Source organism: Ictidomys tridecemlineatus, chromosome 3, assembly GCF_052094955.1.
Source record: "Ictidomys tridecemlineatus isolate mIctTri1 chromosome 3, mIctTri1.hap1, whole genome shotgun sequence".
Classification (NCBI taxonomy): domain Eukaryota; kingdom Metazoa; phylum Chordata; class Mammalia; order Rodentia; family Sciuridae; genus Ictidomys; species Ictidomys tridecemlineatus.
Window position 1 is genome coordinate 17213835 of NC_135479.1, and position 20758 is coordinate 17234592.

The 20758-nt window shown below is 36.6% G+C and overlaps 1 protein-coding gene across 2 annotated transcripts in view; it reads left to right on the forward strand.

The window, feature by feature from the left end:
* Nsf (N-ethylmaleimide sensitive factor, vesicle fusing ATPase) overlaps positions 1-20758 on the forward strand; it is a 147843-nt gene that overhangs the window by 60848 nt on the left and 66237 nt on the right. For both annotated transcript variants that reach the window (XM_021728362.3, XM_005328151.4), the window contains exon 9: positions 18564-18763. In XM_021728362.3, coding sequence (XP_021584037.1) covers positions 18564-18763 — 200 coding nt within the window. The remainder of the gene's footprint in view (positions 1-18563; positions 18764-20758) is intronic.

Sequence of the window (20758 nt, forward strand, 5' to 3'; positions counted from 1 at the left end):
TGTATTTGAATAATTTTATTTTTAGCAACTCATAAATAAAAGAACTTGAAGAGAAAGATCAATTGGAAGGATAGACAGAACATAATGAAAGACATTGTTCCCCATTATGCTTTCATTATCTTTCTCAAACACTGTTTTTTTACCCGTCTTGCTATTAAACCCTTTATCTTCTACTTTCACTTGCTGCTATAAAAGTATGAGTTTTCTCAAGAGATTGCCATCCATTTTGCTTATCTAATATTCCTCCCTCATGAGAAAATCAAGAGTAGACAGTGTATCTGTAGATAACCAGATTTCAGTGCATTAAGGTAGCTGTATATTTGAATCAAAATTGCATATTATGTTAGAGTGGGAGTGATCTAGTCTAGCATTTCCCAAATTTACTTAACCTTCTTAACAAGCATACCTACAAAATGAATGACATACCTATCAATATTCCAAGGAACATCAGTTTGAGAAATGCTTATCTTATCTATGTTATTTTTATTTTATAGATGAGGATACTGAGGTCCCAGAAAAGTAAGTAACTCTATTTAGGCTATAGTCACAGTGTGAGCTAGAATCTGTGTTGCCTTACTAACAGTCTGGTGGTGCCTTTTAGACTTTGTGATTCAGCCACTTAAAATGATTTATTGTTGTTTTTTTTTTTTTTAAAAAACTTTTTAGTTGTAGATGGACAAAATACGTTTATTATTTAGTTATTTATTTTTATGTGGTGCTGAGAATCAAACCTAGTGCCTCACACATGCTAAGCAAACACTCTACCACTGAGCTACACTGAGCTCTTGGTTTGTTTGTTTGTTTGTTTGTTTAATTCCAGAATTACAACTTGAATGTGAAACCTTGCTTCCCATTTTCCAGAATAAACTTCTCTAATTCAGAAATCCCCAACCGCCTTGCATCACTACAGGCTCCCTTGTGGGTCCAGGGGGTCTGAGAACATTTATTTTTACCTAGTCATTGTTGTCCCAGCTTTTAGGGGTAAAACACAAATCTCTGTTTATGAAAATACTTTTGTTCTTTTGATTATAGTAATACATATTCCTTGTAGAAATTTCAAAAATACCAATGTCTAAAAAGAAGAAGATAATAATTCATCATAAAAAAATGAAAAAGTACCATTTATGTTCTGGAACATATCAATCTGCCAGTTTTTGCTGTATGTGTGCACATGTGTCTGTATACACACATGTCTAATAAAGTATTTTCTGTTTTTTAACCTTTCTTCCCACTTAGTAAGTTGAACAGTTTTTTTAAAATATTCTTCTGACATTATTTCATAGAATGATTATGCTGTGGTTTTTAAATCAGTTCCCTATAAAACATGTAAGTTGCATTGAGCTTTTCACTATTAAACATTATGTATGATGGACATCCATGGAGCTAAATATTTCTGCACATTCATAATTCTTTAAGATAAATTCCTAGAAGTAGACTTGCTGAATCAAAGAGCAAGTAAACATTTTTGTTATGCACTGCCAAATTTTCTTTCTTTTTCTGAAAGTGAAGATGTTAAATGTTTTAAGAATTGTTTCAGATATATAGCTATCTTAATTCATTGAAATCTGCATTTATAGACACACTACTTTTATTTTCTCATAGAAAATAGAGAAAAGAAACCTCTAAGGAAGAACTCTGAAAGAGAAATAGGAATATAATAGTTTCATGGGAAACTGATACAGGGTCCAGGGACTTAGAGTCTAGTTTTAGATTTGTCATTGACTTACTATGACTTTGAGGTCTCAGTTTCCCCATTAGTAAAACTGGGAAGATAGACCAGAGATAGGAACTTTTCCAAAGCAGTCTTCATATGAATGCATTGTTTTGGTGAGATGTGAAGGTCTGTGTGAAGCTCTGAGAGGGGAGATGCCCTGTGTGTGCTCATATTTCAAGTTTCAACTTGATTATCTTTGGAAGATTAATCACATGTGTATATCCTCCCAATAGAAGTAATTGCTTTTCTTTTTGGCTTCTCATAGCCCTTTTAAATTTTGTTTTTCTCTAGTTACCTTTGATTTTTTTTTTTTTTTTTGGCGGGGAGTGGTACCAGGGATTGAACCCAGGGGCACTTAATCACTGAGCCACATCCCCAGCTTTTTTTTATATTTCTTTAGAGATAGGGCCTTGCTAAGTTGCTGAGGCTGGCTTTGAACTCCCCATCCTCCTGCCTTAGCCTCCCAAACCCTGAGATTATAGGCATGTGCCATTGCGCCCAGCTATCTTTGATTTTTAATATTAAACTACTTGTATCAGAGTCTATCTTATTCATCTCCTGAAAGAACTTTGCTTAGATTAGTTCTTGGATATAAAATGGAGACTCAGTAATTATCTATGGAAATTGAGAGTGGTACCTTGACCACATGTCCCTAGTGTGTAAAAGTAGACAGCCAACTTTCTCCTATTGAGCATTGTCTTTTCCCACTTTAAGAGCTACTGGCACTGTCATGTTAAGTGAAATAAGCCAGTCCCAAATCACCAAAGGTTGAACGTTTTCTCTGATAAGTGGAAGCTAACCCACAATAAAGGGAGGAGTTGAGGGGGAAGAATAGAAGTGTAGTAGATTAGACAACAGGGAATGGAGGGAAGGGAGGGGGATAGGAAAAGGAAAGACAGTGGAATGAATCTGACATAATTTTCCCATGTACATATATGAAAACAACACAGTGAATTCCACCATCATGTACATCCATAAGAATAGGATCCTCACTTGAATAAATATATTCCATGCTTGTATGATTATATCAGAATGGATTCTGCTGTCATGTACACTAAAAAGAACAAATAAATTTTTAAAAAGAGCTCACTGTTTTAATCCATTTTATCTTGCTATAACAAGAATACCCGAGACTGGGTAATTTATAAAGGAAAGACATTTATTTAGCTCATGATTGTGCAAGCTGAAAGTCTAAGATGAGGCAGCCATGTCTACCAAGGGCTTCATGCTCTATCCTAATGGAACAAAAGCAGAAGGGCAAGCAGGCACATGCAGAAGAGACAAAACATGAGGGGTGGCCGCCATAAAAGAACTCTTGTGGTAAATAATCCAGTCCTGCAAGAGGGACCCACTACCAGAGAATTAATCCAGTTCCTCCAGAGAGGCATTAATTCCTTTTAACAACCTATTGACCCCTAAAGACTCTACCACCTCTCAACTCTGTTATACTGGGGACCAAATTTCCACATGAGTTTCAGAGGAGACACAGTATATTCAAGCCATAGCACTAACCATGTTTCTTCAGTTTGGGAGTTATCCCAAGGTCTCTCCCATCTCATATCTTTTCTGTTCAGTAACATAGTGGTTCTCTTAGTTTTAGTTGTGTGTAAGGAATTTTTGACTCTTTGAAATACAGATTTCTAGGCTCTGCCTCAAGTACACTGAATCTGAGAATCGGCTAAAGCTGAGACCCTGCACCAACAGTAGCTGAACTGTTATTGGAGTTTTAGCTTTGTCAGCAGATTGGTATTCAAGTTCCAAGTCTGCCACTTACCCGACATCTCCATGAGAAAGTCACTGTGCCACTGTAAGCCTGTGTGCCTCTTTTCTAAAAAAGAGAGTAAAAATAATACCTGACTCAGAGTTTTTTAAGTGATTGCATAAGAAAACCTATTAAAGGACTTAGTGTAGTCCTTCCCATATCTGCAGTTCTGACCTTGATCTGTAACTTCTTGAGTCCTGAATGCATTCATTTTTAAAATAGCATTTATATTTTTCAGCTCTTAGATATTAATATGTTCATAGAAAATTGAAAAACATAAAAAGCAAACCACTAAAAAAATCATTTATATTTATAGGCAATATACATTTTAATGTACAGTATTGTCCTTATATGTTTAAACACATATACATAACTGAGAGTATCTGTGTTTGTGTGTGGGGGGGTGTTGTTTGTTTGTTTGAGATGTTAACAGAGATTGAGCCCAGGGCCTAGTACATACCAGATAAGCACTTACCCACTGAGCTACATCCCCAACCCTGAGTATGCACTTTTTTTTTTTTTAACATGGCTGAGCTCATATAGTATATATTATGTTTTTTTTTTACATATTTATCAGTGTTCAAGTCCCAAAGCCCTGAGCATTTTGAAAACCAAGCCATATAATACTAATGAGATTTAAGATATATTTTTTTTTATCTTTCATCGGAACAAAAATATCTTAAAGTCAAAATGGCAGCAGACCTCTAGAGATATATTGGCAAATTTGTAATTTAAATACTGTATTCATGGGGTTGAGGTTGTAGCTCAGTGGTTGAGCGCTTGCCTGGCACACTTGAGGCACTGAGTTCGATCCTCAGCACAACATTTTAAAAAATAAATAAATAAAGATATTGTGTCCATCTACAACAACAATCAAAAAGAATAAAAAAATATTGTATTCACCTAATGCCCAATTTAAAATGAACACAAAGCAGTAGAGTAAAATAAATATAATGCTTTTTAGACAGTTTAGTATCAGATCTACACTATTAAAAATTAGCATAAGTGATGTTTCTATTTAATTGTTTAACAATATGTTAACCACCTCTATACATTCATGTAGTGTAGGAGAGAGAATGTATTCTGTCAGTGGTTATAATCAGATTGTAAATATGGGTATATCTGAATCTGTCTCTTCCTTACCCCTTTTTCTACCCCTTCTGTAACAACCTAGTTGCTCAGAGGTAGTTTAACAATGCCATTTCTAAGGTGCTTCTTTTCTTTTAATTTTAACAAAAGAATTTACTAATTGTTTAATTCACTAGCTCTCCTTTTATCATATGTTGTCCTCTCAAAATATCTAGAAGCTTAGCATTTTAAAATAAGGTTTGATAGGCACATTACCAAAAAAAAAAATGATTGCTCCTATAGAACTGTGGATACAATTTGAAATTATTTCTAGATATGAAAATACTAGCAAAGAACCTTCCCTTTGCCTTTTCCCTTTTCTGTCCACTCAGTGAATAACCTCATGAGATGGGTTAATAAAGGTCACTCCCAGAAGACAAGCTTTCCTTTCCTAGAAACTCTAACAAAAGGACATTTATAAAGGGGTCATTTTACTATTTGTGCTTTCAGCATATTTTGGGCACTTCCCAGTACCAAAGCCTTGTTTGCCCTTTACATGGACAGCAATAGTAAGTAAATGCACTTATACAGCAATGAGTAAATAAATAATCTGAATTTATCTCATGAACAACTCTTACGTTCACTTCCTTTCTCTCCCTGCCTCTTCACCACCCAGTACCCAACAAAGAGCTAAACTTTAATAGTTGTTCTGAAGATAGTCCTGTGAGTTGACAGAAAAGTATTTAGTATGTTATTTTACAGACTCAATGTTTCAAAAGACTACTGCATAACACTAGCATTGAATAAATCATATGAAAATATTTTGTAAACACGAACTTATGGTCAGGAACCTTTCCCCTTCCCACTCCCTTCTAATTGTTTTCAGGCTATGGGCAAATGTTAGCATCACAAGTTGTTTTCAGAAGACAGTCTTTCCCATGAAATTTTTAAGCATCAAGATACTTATATAAGATGTTTTAGTTTACTGTCTCTTCTTTTTCACAAATACTAGCAACCTCTTTATCATCTAGACAACAAGGTATAAAATCAGGACCCATTTGTCTATTGTGTACACTATAAACACAGCAAAGTAGAATAAAGTGCCCAGAGCATTCTGAACAAGACAGTTTTGTCTTATTACAAACACTCTGACATAAACTTTCTTCCTTCTTACACTTCTTTCTTTTCCCTCTGTCCTCAAGCACAGGTCTGTACCACTAAAAAGAAGGCTTAATGATTCCATTTCCAAGTTGGACACCATGGCACATGATTGTAGTTCCAGCAACTCAGGAGGCTGAGGCAGGAGAATTGCAAGTTCAAGGCCAGGCCCCACAATTTAGTGAGAGGCTCTCTTAAAATTAGAAGGGCTGGGATAGTAGATTCAGTGGTAGAGCACCCCTGAGTTCAATCCCCAGTACCACAAAATAATTATAATTCCATTTCCAAAAGACAGTGTTTCATATAAATTTATTAATTCCTTTTATCTAAGCAATTACTGATCATTTTTACCTTTTACTTTACATCTCTAGATGCTCTCACCATACCTCATAAGAATTCTTACTGAAATGAATTCTTAATTTTCAAAACTTTTATTACATTTATTAAACATTTCCCCCATCTTCTATATAGGAATCTCTTTCAAATTATCTTTATTTTCTATGTTGTTGGAATTGTGTTTTCACCCCTTTTTTCTTTAGTTGGCATGTATTTTCAGATCCATTACTGAATACTTATTTTTTTTTTCTGATTTGTGCTTTTGGATCTTTTCTTTTTCCTTTATATTTATTTATTTATTTTTATGTGGTGCTGAGGATCAAATCCAGTGCCTCACTCGTGCACAGCAGGTACTCTACCACTAAGCCCCAGCCCCAGCCCCTCTTTTTCCTTTTCCATCACTTCAGTAAAGAGCAGTAGCCTCTTTATTATAATCTTCCTAGGCTTCAGTCTCCTTCTTCCTTCCCACCCTTGAATGTTTATTTCACATCTTTCTGTGCAAAACCAGCGGGTTCTATCAGACAATGCCAGAGAAATTGTAGAATCTTAGCATTGGAAGGGATCTTAAGAGTCATCTAGTCATATACCTGTCTTTTGTTTGAATCTTCTCTACATTTCTGCTTAGTAATTTCTGCCAAATACCTTAGGCTAAGCTTGAATCTTCCAATGACAGGAAATTCATTCTCCTAAGGCTGTATTTCCTTTTTGGACAACTGTAGGTTCAAGTTGAGTCTTCCTTTGCTTAGGTAGGAAGTATGTCCTTGTAGTTTCTATTACAGTTCTAGCTTTCCCTGGAGACTAACAGAACAAGAACAATCCTCCTTCCTTGTGAAAGCCCTCTAGTGTATACATAAGGTTATTCTGTCCAGACTTCAGCTCTCCTCAGATTTATCTTTGCTCTAAGTTAAATCTCTCAGCTTGGTTGATTCCTCCAACCATTCCTTTTGGGTCCCTGTTCTTTAGTCCTTTACCATCCTATTCACTTTTCTGAACCTTAATATTTGTTTGTATTCACCTTAAGTTGTGAAACCTGGGACTTAGTAGAATACCGCAAGTGTGGTCCCTGTTGTACAAAAGACCAGGACTAACCATTGTTTGTTCAAAACACTGTCTTCTTTTAGTACAGGCTGTAATTGCATTAACATTTTTGATATCCTCATTCTATCTCGACTCATAATGAATTTACCATTGAGTAAAACTCACGTCATCTCTCACAAAACCTTATCTCTCCCAGCTGCACTCAAGTACAAGGAAAATTACATTTATTCTTGATAAGTTTTATCTTGTTAGAGAAGCTCTTTGCTTTTTTACAGCTACAACTTGTCAAGGAATTAGAAAATCTATCCATATCCACTTATGATTTAATTGAGGTATAAAGCATATACACTAAATAAAATCTAAACCAGAACTCTTAGAAGGCAACTGAAGATAGTCAGTTGTAACTGCCCTCAGAGTGTCCTCTGACCTGCATTTAGAAACACCAGGGAATGCTTATTAATAGTCAGCATTGTCAGCTTCATTCCAGACTTGAATTCAAATTTCTAGGAGTGATGCCTGGAAATATACATTTTTACAAGCTCTTTTGGATATTGGTGCACACTAAAGTTCAACAACTGCTACTGTAAGTATTGAAGAATTAAACCCAAAGATCTGATTCTGCTTAGGTAGTATTGAATAAGGAGGTGATGTTCTGAGGAACAGAAAACTGTGAACCATTAGACTGACCTGAAGTTCCAGGTTTGAAAAAGAAGGCATAAGTTGCTAGAGAAAACAAGATACAAGCTCAACTCAAACAGTGGTCCTGGTAGAGCAGTAAGCAAAAGAAATTTGAAACCAAGGGATGGATAGAGGGAACAAAGAAAGAAAAAACTGTAAACTTTTGAAACCAATATGATACATGCTGCCAGATGTCAGCAAGGCAGGACCTGCTACAGAAGAAGCATGATCTTTGTCATCAAGAATTCATGAAATACCAGGCAACACCCTAAGAGGGAGTGTAAAAGGGTGGGGGTGTCAGCAAAGATTAGTTTGGAGAGTTGTTCCACACAACCCTTCTATAGTTCTGGGCTATCTAATGAGAAGATCTTTATTAAACCTCAGTTGACTAATTTGGATATAGAACCAGTCAGGGATAGACATCTTGCACAGCTGCTTGGTGCTTAGGGCATAGGCCTTATTCATAGGGCTTTATCATAGCAGAACTCACAGTGCTCTTGGCATCTTCAAGGCGGTAGGGCAGCAGCAAGTCTGTACTAGCCAGAATGATACCCAGAGAATGGATGATCCGTTTTCTGTCCAAATGGGGTCAGGAGTAATTGTCTTAGTCTAAAATATTTAGTAGTTGTTTTCTCTCATATGTGGAAGCTAGAAAGAAAAGGAAAAAACCAAGAATGTCATGACAACTATTAGGGTGGGGGGGCACTGGGGCGGGGAGGGGAAGAGGAACTATTGGGGTGTTATACTAACCGAGTTTTATTATATGTGTCATGAATGTGCCACCATGAAACCCACTCTTCTCTATAATTAATATTTACCAATAAAAAAAATTTTTTTGAAGATTTGGTGAGTGCACAGATAAGTAAATCTAGATGATAACCTATTTTAGATGCTGACTGACAATTTTTGAAATAAATGAAAGGCCCTCTTACCTATATTATGAGTGGAGGGAAACTATGTGCCAAATCTTCATTGCCTGACTAGAAAAGACAACTGTTTCTTAGTTAATATTCATACTGTACTGCTAAAATGGTAAGTCAAAGAGAACTAAGAAAATACCCATAACTGTAATTCTAATTAACAATTTTTAAAAGAACCAGAAGAGAAATTGAAATTATGAAAAATTTAAATCAAAATATCAAATATTAATTATGATTGTATTTTCTACAAGTGCGTGTACTATTTAAAATTAAGCATTCAAACCTGGTTTGCACAACTGCATGGAGAAGCCTGCAAGGCTCATGACTATCCTGACTTGTCACTAGTCTTTTGATAGCCTCTTGTTTTGGCAAATGGTGGATCTGTCTGCATTTGAATTGGAAGTCAATTGGGATTCCCCTTTAAACTTCACTACTTATTAAAAACCCACTTCCCAGTATGTCCTTATATATCATGTTTCCCATTAAATGGATTAAACACTTCTGTCCTGATGCTAATTTAGCAGAGATTACTTACAATTTTTTGTCATTCCATTTACCTTGATATAAAGTTAGCGTTTGCTATAGTCTTTTGAATACCAAAAGTTGACTGGCAATTTTTCTTTAATACAGCTGGCCTCTGATAACATCTAGGAAGAACAAGAAAATTTACTACTTTATAAAATAAAAAAGTTTAGCAAATACAAATTTGTCACATTTTGTCTAATATTTTAAAAGATTGCAAACAGTAAACATTACTATTTGTTCCTAATGTTTAAGAAGTGAGGCTATGTAATTCTGGGGAAATTTTAAAGAAAGAGATCATAATTAGTTTATTGGCTATAATTAGTTTATTTCATTTTCATCAGTGGGGCTGGATATGCCTTTCATGGTCATGTATATACCCTATTCTTTATAGAATCTTAGAACATAAATCATTCAAGCTGTCCATAGCACATACCCAGAAGCCTCTCAAAGTTGTCCCCACCAAAGTGTGCATGATTATAATCACTGGACAGCAACACCCATGGCTCAGTGTCCAAAATTCTTATGTTGTTTAAATGTTAACTGTGATTCAACTAAGAAAGTGGTAACTGGAAGCTGAGAAAGAATATAATGCTAATCTATCTCAACCTGAGAGGCAAAGGACAGGCTGTGTTGATCCAGTGTGTTGTAAATACATTTTCAGGTGAAGTACCCAGAAATAATCCCAGTTGCTCCCAGTAGAATTAGGTAATTTTACTATATACCAATGATGAATGCCAACAGAGCAATGTGATGCTCCCTAAGAAAGGGACAGTGGCAGCTTTCTAATGTCTAGTAATTAGGGACTATGAGACAGAGGCAGTTGGGGAAATGAGGGAAATTTTGGAGAATAAACATGATACAAAAGAGAGGAGAAAAGATAGAGGAATGCTGTACATATGGAACTGATGGTCGTGCTAGCTTGGCTTTTAGGAAGGGGCTACCTGTTCACTCTACAAGAGTGTGGAAGGCTTGAGAAATCTGTTGAATTGACTCTGCGTGATGCATAAGAAGCAAATAGGATCAACTCTGATGGTAGTCCAGAGGAAGAACAACTAAAGTTACCAAGGACTCTGACTTACTGAAATACTAGTAAAATATTTATGAAAATGTTATATTCTAACTCATTTACTACTGTGTTAAATTTGGAGCTTGATGTTCGTCAGTAGAATGGGTACTGTTATTTGCAAAGTTCAGTGACAATAGTGTTAAATAAAGTTTTAAGGGGCCAGATAGTCACAATAGTCAATCTTGGAATTTGGAAAGCAAAATAGTCATTTTTTAAAAAATTTATGGTCACCTAACAGTGATCTAATTCTCATGTATCAGTTAGAATTCTGGTTTGATTTCATCATCCATCTACAGGAAATGATAAAAATAAACTAATATTAGTCAGGCACAGTGGCATAAACCTGTAATCTCATAGGAGGCTGGGGCAGGAAATCACAAGTTCAAGGCCAGCCTGGGCAATTTCGTGAGACCTTTGACTCAAAATTTAAAAAGGGTGGAGGCGGTAGCTCAATGGTAAGGTACCTCTGGAGTTAGTCCCTAGTACCCCCCCCCAAAAAAAGGGCTAATATTAATATCCAGTATTTATGAGCTTTTACTATATACCAAGAAGTTTGCTAAGTGTTTTGTGGACATTATACTTAATCTTCATAACAACCTTCAAAAGTAGTTGTTGTTATTATTTCCTAAAAAAAAAGGGGGTTTTAATCAAGGCAGGTTGACTCTAGAGTCCTCACTTTTAGCAATGCACATAAAACTGTGTTTATTTAATGCGAAAAACTGTCCTTTATTCTGAGATTATTACTGTTCTACTTTTTTATATTAAAATATATTTTCTTATATGAAATGGTGGTGACTGATAGTGTCAGATTTGATTTTTTTAAAAAATTACCTTATGAAATAAAAACTAAGCAGCTCAATGACAGCACTTCTCCCTGTTTAAAAAAAAAATGAGGTTTTGCTAGTTTGTGAAATTCAGGTCTGAGAATCACTTGTCAGGAAATTGAGGCTTCTAGTAATTTTTAATGTTCTCTGGAGATTTTCATCTGATTTATTTCCTATTTAATCCAGTCAATCCTCACCTATCCTGCACCTGATCACAAGTCATATTTTCAGCCTTTTTTGACAGGAGTCTGTTGTGAAATATAATTAAAATGCAGCTTTGTGATTCAAATTCTAGGAAATTATTAAAATACTTTAAGACAAGGGGTCTAGAATGAGATTTAAAAAAAAACTATTAATCTTGTACTAAACTCTTTACAAAATACAATCTTACAGTGAGGTTCCAATGTTTCATTAACTTAGATCCTTAGTAAATATTGGTATCATCCTTTGCTCTTCTATTTTTATAGCATTTAATATTATTCATACGTTCAATAATAACTATTATTTAATGATATAGTAATCAACATCAGTGCTTTTCATTGTCATGAACATTTGGAGAACAAAATGAAAGAGTGAGGATAGGTAACCTTTCTAGAAAAGAAAGAGTGGCAGAGCCAGACAACAGCTGTAGGCCTTACTTATTCCTCTTAAGTGTAGTCTACACTGTGTGTTTTATCTTTAGCATGTTATTGGTGATTTTTGCATCCTGTTGATTTGTCCAACAGTCTATCCTCAATTTTTTATCTCCTCTTGTATATTGAACTTTTCTTTCAGTCCATCTCAGCCACCCACTTCTGTTGTACCCAGCACTTTGCCAGTACCAATAGCTGTGCAGCTCTTCATATTTCAGATGTGAGCTTCCTGCTCACTAGCTTCCTCCCATTTTCCTCACTTACTTCTCACTCACTCCAGTTTGTTTACCTCTTACTTCCCAGGTCTTTTGTCCTCTCTTCCCTCTTTACTCAGGTTAGATTCCACATATCTGTCTGTCTGTCTGTCGTATCTCTCCTCTTATGGCCTTGCTTTGCATTGTCTGTGGGTCAGAGCTGCAAGTGTTTCTCAGCTGCCTGCCTACTCTATGCCAGTACTCTCTGCCTTTAAAATGTGGTTTTAGAAAAATGCAAAACTATGGTGTCTGACCTTATTTTAAGTTTATGAGCCATATGTCAAGTGAGCCCTCAGTATTTCTTGGTATAGACATTTCCTGATATTCCTTCTGTGCTTTCCTGTTCCAACACATTTACTCTCCTATTCTCTGAGAGGACCAGTTCCTCTTTTACTCTCTCAAACCCCCAACACTGCCTTTTCCCATCTTCCATTTCACCAGCAGATAGTGATTACCTATTATCTTATCTACATATGAGTAAAATTAGCAACTCGAATTCCAAAACCACATATATAAATCTATTTTTGACCATTTTAAATTATGCTTTTTGCTTCTACCTGCCTTTCTGTTCCTATAACCTACTTGAATCAAATGTATGAAATATGATATGTCAAGAGCTTTGTAATGTTTTGAACAACCAATAATAAAAAAAATGAAAAAAAAAAAAAAGAATTGACAATGTGTCTGCACCTCCTCCAAGTTACAGGAACAGTTAGTAAAATAAGCAGTGAAGTACTTGGACACAGGAAATTAAAAGAGATTCTTTGGAGCTGTTTGATTATACTAATAGTTCACAATAGTTCTTATTTACATTAAGTTATAGAGGAAGGAGAAAAGATGGGAATAACTTGGAAATGAAGATTAAAGCCTCATTTTTGTGGAAATGATAAAAATGTTTAGGACAGGCATATAATAGTTTTTACCTTACCTTATACTTGTGGTGGGAAAATCAGGCCATAAAATTGAGTTGTAAATATGTTAAGTTCAAATTAAATTAATTTAATCCTGTTATTTACCTCATAGAGCTAAATTTTGGGGGGAGTGGGGTGGCAGGGAGATGGGTACCAGAGATTGAGCTCAGGGACACATAACCACTGAGCCACATCCCAGGCCTTTTTCTTTATTTTTTATTTTCAGACAAGGTCTTGTTAAACTCCTGAGGATGGTTTTGAACTCTGAACAATCCTGTCTCAGCATCCTGAGTTGCTGGGATTACAGGCATGTGCCACTGCACCTAGCTCCTGTAGCAAATCTTTAGGACTTAGTTTTGGAAAAGTATGGGGGAGGGCTAAAACCAAAAAAGTCAAGATTTTTATGCATGCTTACGTGAAACTTACATTTATAGAGTTGAATAAGAATCTACACCTTACCTAACACTGACTTGCTTATATAATTACAAGAGGATAGTCCCTCAATGACCTGAATCTCATATGCTGAATTCACTTACATAATGGCATCCATCTGCTCAGGCACATTTCCCCATGTATTTCCTAATTCCCTGTGTTCTTTACCACATCACCCAATATTCTCTTCTCATGCCTTATTGTAGATGATCTAGCTGGCCCCTGCTTCATATAGTGAACCTCAGCTTGCTTCCTATTCTTCCTGAATTTAACTAGTCTCAGAAGGAGAGGCATCCTGGCAAGCTGGTCCCCTCACCCACCCTCCGAATCCCTCTGTGTTGCTGGAGTTCCTGAAAATGTGATCTCCATGCCTGCTTAGACTCCTCAGCTTCCTTCTATGTAAAAAGAAGGGTACCTCAACCCAAAATGCTCTGACCTGATCTAAGATCCTGTGGCCTCAGTCAGTATTAACTTCTGAATTTTTATATCCAGTGGCTTTGTCCCATGCCTCATCACCTATCTCTGCAGCATGTGTCCCTTTCATCACATTTCTCTGCCTAAAACATTTTGTGGCTTTTTATGTGCCCAGAGCAAGCATCCAAAAATATTTTAAGATGTCAGAACCAGTAGCTCTGATATCTTTTCTGAGTTTTCAGCCTATATTTTTAATGGGCATTACTGCCCAAATCTCAAATGCCTTATAGCCAAAAACAAAGTGATACTTTCCTCAAACTGGCTCCTCCTCTTGCCATCTTTTTGTATCTCTGAGGTTGTCATCATTTTACTCTTGTGCCCCAGCTAGAAACCATACGGCCAACATTGACTTCTCCTTCTCTGATTTCTCCTTTGTCTCTGTGCTGCAATGAATAGCTTCCATGTCTTCCTTTTCTTTCTTTTCCTACTCTTTTTTATGACTATTGACTTTCTACTCCTAGTCTCTCTCTTGTCTTAATTATAGTACTTTCATGGTTTTTAATTTGAATTCCGTAGACTGACCTCAAAGACTTTAAGAATCCCCTCAAAATTATATGCAAATTTTGTACATGTGCATTTTCAGGGCGTGGAGGGCTCCATTAGACTATTCCATTGAAAAGGAAGTGAGAAACAGAATGAGAGAATGAGACAGTTTAAATCAGTTCCACTGATTTTTTACTTTTATACCTTCCCTTTGCTATTTATATTTAATTCACTAACCCAGGTACTGATTTCTGTGTTATGAGGGACTTGCATGATATTAAGATAAAGCAAAGGAAAAAAAAAAAGGAGCAGCAGTCAGCACAGCTCAGCAGTCAGACAGTCCAGCAGCTAAAGATCAGAGGCTGCCCAGAATCAGAACCAGGCTTTGATGTCCTGGAGAAGCTCAGGAGAAAGCTGGGGTGTCAGCAACAGTGGAAGGTGTCCTTCTGAGACCTCTGGACCCGTTTGCTCAAGTGCTTCCAGAGGTCTAGGAGTGGTATGAAAACTCAACTAGCAAAAATAATGGAGAGTCAGTGTCTCTAGAGGAAAGGTTAAAAACATTCCTCCAACCAGCCTTCCACCCTCTGCACCTTTGTTTCCTAGTCCTTCCTCTATTCTGCCACCAGAGTTAGCTTTTATCACATCTCATTGCCTACAAAACAAGTTAAAAACTCAGGGTGTCAAGACCTGCCACAGCCCCGTCTCCTTAGGACTGTCTTCCGCTCAAAAGCTCTAGTTGCCACTGGCTGTTTTGAGAGAACAGCTTCCATATCCATAGTTCTATGCCTTTGACCGTGTGAGTCTTTCCCTTTTTGGTGTCATTTCTTCTCTGCTGTCCAACCACAAACCTACTCATCCTTTTAGGCCCAGATTTTATGTTACCTCTTCCCCTGTGTCCATTCCTAATTTTCTGCCATCACTCTGGCAGAATCAGTCTCTCCTGGCTAGATTCCAAAACCATTTCATACATATCTCTGATATGTCATATTAAATTATAGATAACTTATTTTTATTTCTGTCTTTCCTACTAAGCCATAAATGCCCTGCAGGTAGGGACTGTCTTTTTCATGTTTGTATCCCTAACACCTACCTTAGTACCTAGTCTAAACAGGAGCTTAATACACTTTTGTTGAATGGAATTAGTTTTTATGACTCATTTAAAATTAGAGACCAATGCTTATTTAATAAGTCAGAATAGACCATAATAATAATAGTCATAACAAAGTCCCATTTCCACTGCTTATTCAAGTAACCAGTTCCTTTGTGGAAGTGGATTTGGAAAATCTTCACATGTCATTGTATATTTTTGAAGTGCTTACTTGAGATCCTAAAAGAATTATAGTACTAACGCAGACTAGAATTTCTGAGACATCCCTATTGATGTTATATTGAATATGTTCTGTCACTTATATACATATCTATCTATCTATCTATACACATACACACACACACACACACACACATATAAAATAAGATCTACATATATGCATCTTGTCTGTTTTTCTCTTTACCTTCAGGGTAATACTTTGTGAATTACTTATTTTAAGATCTGAGTCAGTTGAATTCGAAATGCAGTAAACTGAGCATTTTCCATGTACAAAAAGAATTGCTGGGGCTAGGACTGTGGCTCAGTGGTAGTACATTTGCCTGGCATGTGTGAGGCCTGGGTTCGATTCTTAGCACTCATATAAATAAAGGTCTATTAACAACTAAAAAAAATTTTTTAAAAAGAATTGCAAAGTTAGGATTTTTTTATTTATACATTATAAAGTTTGTTTTGCTAAATTAATGAAGTCTCAATTATTTAAAAATGTCTTTTTTCTTTCAGTATTTTAATTAGTTCAGCAATGAAAGACATCATTGCTCCATAAATTAAAAGCATCAGATAATTTTGAAAAATCGCCTTTTCATCATATTCTTTGAGTGTTTTCCACCATTTAGTTATTCAGTCCTTTATTAGGTATACATTATATGTTAGGCATTATGTTGGACATTTTCAATTCAAGATAGTACTTGCCCTTGAATAGTAGAGCATCAGGTAATAGAGAAGAAGGCGAATAAACGAATAATTACAATATGAGCCTTGGAGAAGAGAAAGGAAACTCTTTTGAGAACTGAAGTTGAAGTTGAAAATGGATGCATCTGCTGAACAGTTAGTTGGTAGATAGAGAAGCAGAAAGATGAAGGGAGTTTGTGTTTGATAATCTTTTTTCTTCTTCTTCCTCCCATTCCCCCCACCCTCCTTCTCCTCCTCCTCCTCCTTCTAATATGTGAAGTAGGAATCAGGAATCTAGGTCATCTCTAAGAATTAATGGCATGGAGTAGTTCTTGAGAAGAAAGGAACAGGGAAGATTTAATAAGGAGAATTAGAGAGGAGCTAACAAAGACAAGTAAAGAGTGGCATGCAGAATCGAGAAAGCAGCGAGTATGGAACTGAAATTGGCTAGCATAACACTGAGGGGATGTCAGTCAGCATGGTGGTGTAATTTTCTCTGGCGGTGCTCTGTGGCCAGTGTGTGGATAAATAAAGCCATGTTGTATTCAGAGTTCACAGGATAGGCATGACAAAATATAAAAAGGCCAGGGAATTAAGAGTCCTTCCAAGAAAGTATGGCTTAATATGGAAGCAGGTTGAAGAGAGAGGCAATAAACTTGGAGAAAGTAAAACGTCAAGAAACTAGGCATGAGGATAAGGCCTGGGACTTTGCAGGTCCTCAACAAATTTTCCCTTTTTGCTTTCTGACTGTCCTTTCTTTGTACCTATTCCTCCTCTACCCCCATCTGCCTCTGCTGTGGTTCAGACATATGAATAGTTTGCAGTTGGCTTAGAGGAGAAGATCAGGAGCCAGGTTCCAAAGTCCTCAGCCCATGGGTCACAGTGACTTGGATGCTGACAGTGCTTGATGGTACTGGCCCCTAGGAGAAGCTCAAGGCTTATTCCCTCATTTCCCTACCACTCCTGCTTGAAGGGTGGGTCAAAGGATGAATACATTATTTTGGGCCATGGTTCTTGGGGCAGGGATTAACCTGTGATGAGAAGGGTTATGTCTCTGAGTCTTCAAGGGTTTTTACTAAGCCCCCTTCTCTCTACAAGCTAAACTCTAAGCACAGATCATAGTTATTTTGAGGATTTAAAAGGAAATCTTTCCTTGAAGTAAGGATAGATGTAAAGACCATACTGGCAAACCAAAGGTCTTCCTCCTCAGAATCTAAAGTTGCTAATAGTTGTAACTTATTTTGCATAAGTAATACATTGTTGTACTCTTTTCTTAAAGATGTACTTTTTCAGACTGACATTTCAAATAAAGACAAACCATTTTCTGTGGAAACACACATATGTATATAGCATTTCCAGAGGACTTTTTCCACCCGTAATTATAACTGTCACACCGAAGTCACATTATTTCAGAGTGCTTTTTTGGGTATATGTAGTAGAAAGAAAAAACTCATCAGAAAGAGACCATGCACCTTAACTGTGCAGCTATTAGAAGGGGGAGGGTACCCAGAGGAATAGGCAGAGGTTATAGATCTTCATTTTAGAAATTAAATAGATGAGTTGGCTAGAGACACCTGGGGAGTCTCTATCCTCAGTTGTGCTGTTTTGGATTGTTAATGGAACCTTTAAGGCATTTAGCAATTCCTACCTAGAAAATAATTGAATGCTGCTTTTGAAACTATATTTTCACCTGGATTGCTCTAAAGAAGCATGCTCCTCATTTGACATTAGTCACACAAAGAAATTCAGCTTTGTTCACAGAGTTGGTGACATCCATCTGGACCCTTGAATTCCTCTAATGTTCATCCAACTCAGCATGCTTGCCCCTTTGTTCAACTGCTTGTCTTGACAGGTAGACCCAAAATTCTATGCATTATACTCTCCATAGCCTACATCATGACAGATTTGTTTTGGGTTAACCACCCCCAACCTTAAAAGGTAATGAAAATAATTAATATCTCATAATTACATATCTAGATCAAAGAGACATTTTCCAAGTTAGGAGTGTTTGTTCTAAGTGTTAGTTCTAATATATTTTTCCAAAGACCTTTAGCTGGCAGCTTTTTTCCCTCAAACATTAATGCTGGTATTAGGAATGGTTTCTGAATTTCATTTTAAAGAGAGAAAGAGACACTGTTCATTCTTGTTCTGTTCATGGCACCTGGATGTTAATATATGTAAATAGCACTACTGTGTTTTACTTTAAATACGTATGAAGAAGAAAGAAGACCTTCCCTTAAATGTCTTACTTGTATTTTAGATGGTGTAAGACTGTTTTCTTTTCTTTTTCAGGTTGTAAACATGTTAAAGGCATTCTGTTATACGGGCCCCCAGGTTGTGGTAAGACTCTCTTGGCTCGACAGATTGGCAAGATGTTGAATGCAAGAGAGCCCAAAGTGGTCAATGGGCCAGAAATCCTCAACAAATATGTGGGAGAATCAGAGGCTAACATTCGCAAACTTTTTGCTGATGCTGAAGAGGAGCAAAGGAGGGTAATGTAACTATAACTTAGTAAAAATGTGTTCCCACTTATATGATGAATAAAATCAGAGTTATGGAGGCAAATTTGTTATTGTGTTCTCTATTTTCAAACAGCTTATAGGTTAGGTTTACTTAGTACTTAGTTTATATTTTACACTACCCCAGAGATTATGTGGGATTTACATGATGTGAGCAGATGTCATTACCTACATGTTCATAACATAAAGGGAGATGATTGTATAAGTCAAAGGTTTTGCAAAAACAGATCATGAATATATTTTCAAGTGACACTTTTATACTGCATTACTTTCAAAGACTTGAACTCATTTATCTTTTTGAAGCAGGGGGACGGGGGGGTGGTGGTGGTGGTGGTGGTGGTGGTGATGGTTGGTAAATCCATGTATAGACTTACAGAATTTTATTCACACACACAAGGTCCATGATCAGAAAGCTAGCTTACTTACACTCAGTCAGCTCAGTAGTAGAGTAGTAGAATGGCAGGATTGCGTTGTCAGAGGATTTGAGTCTTAGAAAAAAATAAAATTAACTTAAAAATCAGACCAGAGGCTGGGTGTGATGGTGCTCACCTGAAATTCCAGAGACTTGGGAGGGGAGGATCACAAGTACAAAGATAGCCTCAGCAACTTAGTGGGACCCTGTCTCAAATTAAAAAATAAAAAAGGCTGGATATGTAACTCAGTGTAAGCACCCCTGGGTTGGATTCCCAGTACAAAAAAAAATCAAATCAGAGTTTACTAATGTGATGCTTGATTTTATGTGTCAACTTGACTAGGCCACAGGGTGACTAGGTATTTGGTCAAACCTTATTCTGGGTATGTCTGCGTGGGTGTTTCTGGATTAAATTAACTTTTGAATCGGTAGGCTGAGTAAAGCAGATTGCCCTCCTGATGACAGGCCCCATCCAATCAGTGTGAGGCTAACAGCTGTCTCCTCAACAGAAATAATGGAAACAAGACGCCCATTGAATATCATTTTTAAGGGGCTGAGAGGAAATAACTAGATTTTTTTAAAATATGAGATATTATGTTTCTGGGTTCTATTTATATTGATAAATATAAGTCTTTTTTTTCCCCCCTGGTGCTAGGAATTGAACCCAGGGCCTTATGCATGCAAGGCAAGCACTGTATTAGCCGAACTACATCCCCAGCCTCATATAAGTCATTTTAATATCTGTATGGTATTCCATTTCCTACTGAGGAGCAGTCAGGACACTTTTTTTTTTTTTTTTTTTTTGAGAAAGGGTCTGACGCTGGCTACAAACTTCCAATCCTCCTGCCTCAGCCTCCTAGGCTGTTGGGATCATAGGAGTGCACCATTTTCTTTTTACTTTAGTATAGTTGGAAATAATTAATGACAATGACATAATTTTTAGGATGATGCAACAGCATAATGTATTTTAGATTTATAAGAAGATTCAGTGGTTATTGAAAGATAGAATGAGCATTATTCTATTTTAAAAAAATACATTTTTCTTTTTATTTTTTGGAAGTTTTGTAAAAAGGAAAAGATACAAAATATCAGTCTTTATAAATAGTTTGAACTGTTCAAAAAGAAAAAACCTGAAATGAGTCTAATGGACCCTGATGGTTATAGGCACAGGTAAGTTAAAATGCCATGTAAAGAAGAAAACCTTAGTTATGATAGTTTCCACTTGGCCACATAGGTAACTTGGGTGTTGTTTTTAAACTTGCAGGCAATTTGAATATGATGCTACTAATGATAAACATTTGACAGCCAGGTGCACTGGCCCATGCCTATAATCCCAGCATCTTGGGAGGCTGAAACATAGGATCACAAGCTTAAGGCCAGCCTCAACAACTTAGTGAGACCCTGTCACAAATTTTTTTTAAAAAGGGTGATGAGCTGGGAATGAAGAAGCTCAGTGGTAAAGCTCCCTTGGGTTTGATCCCTGTAATGGTGTGGGCGGGGGGTGGGGCATAAATTGGCAAAGATTTTCTAGATAGATTTTAATCAGAGCCAGCCTT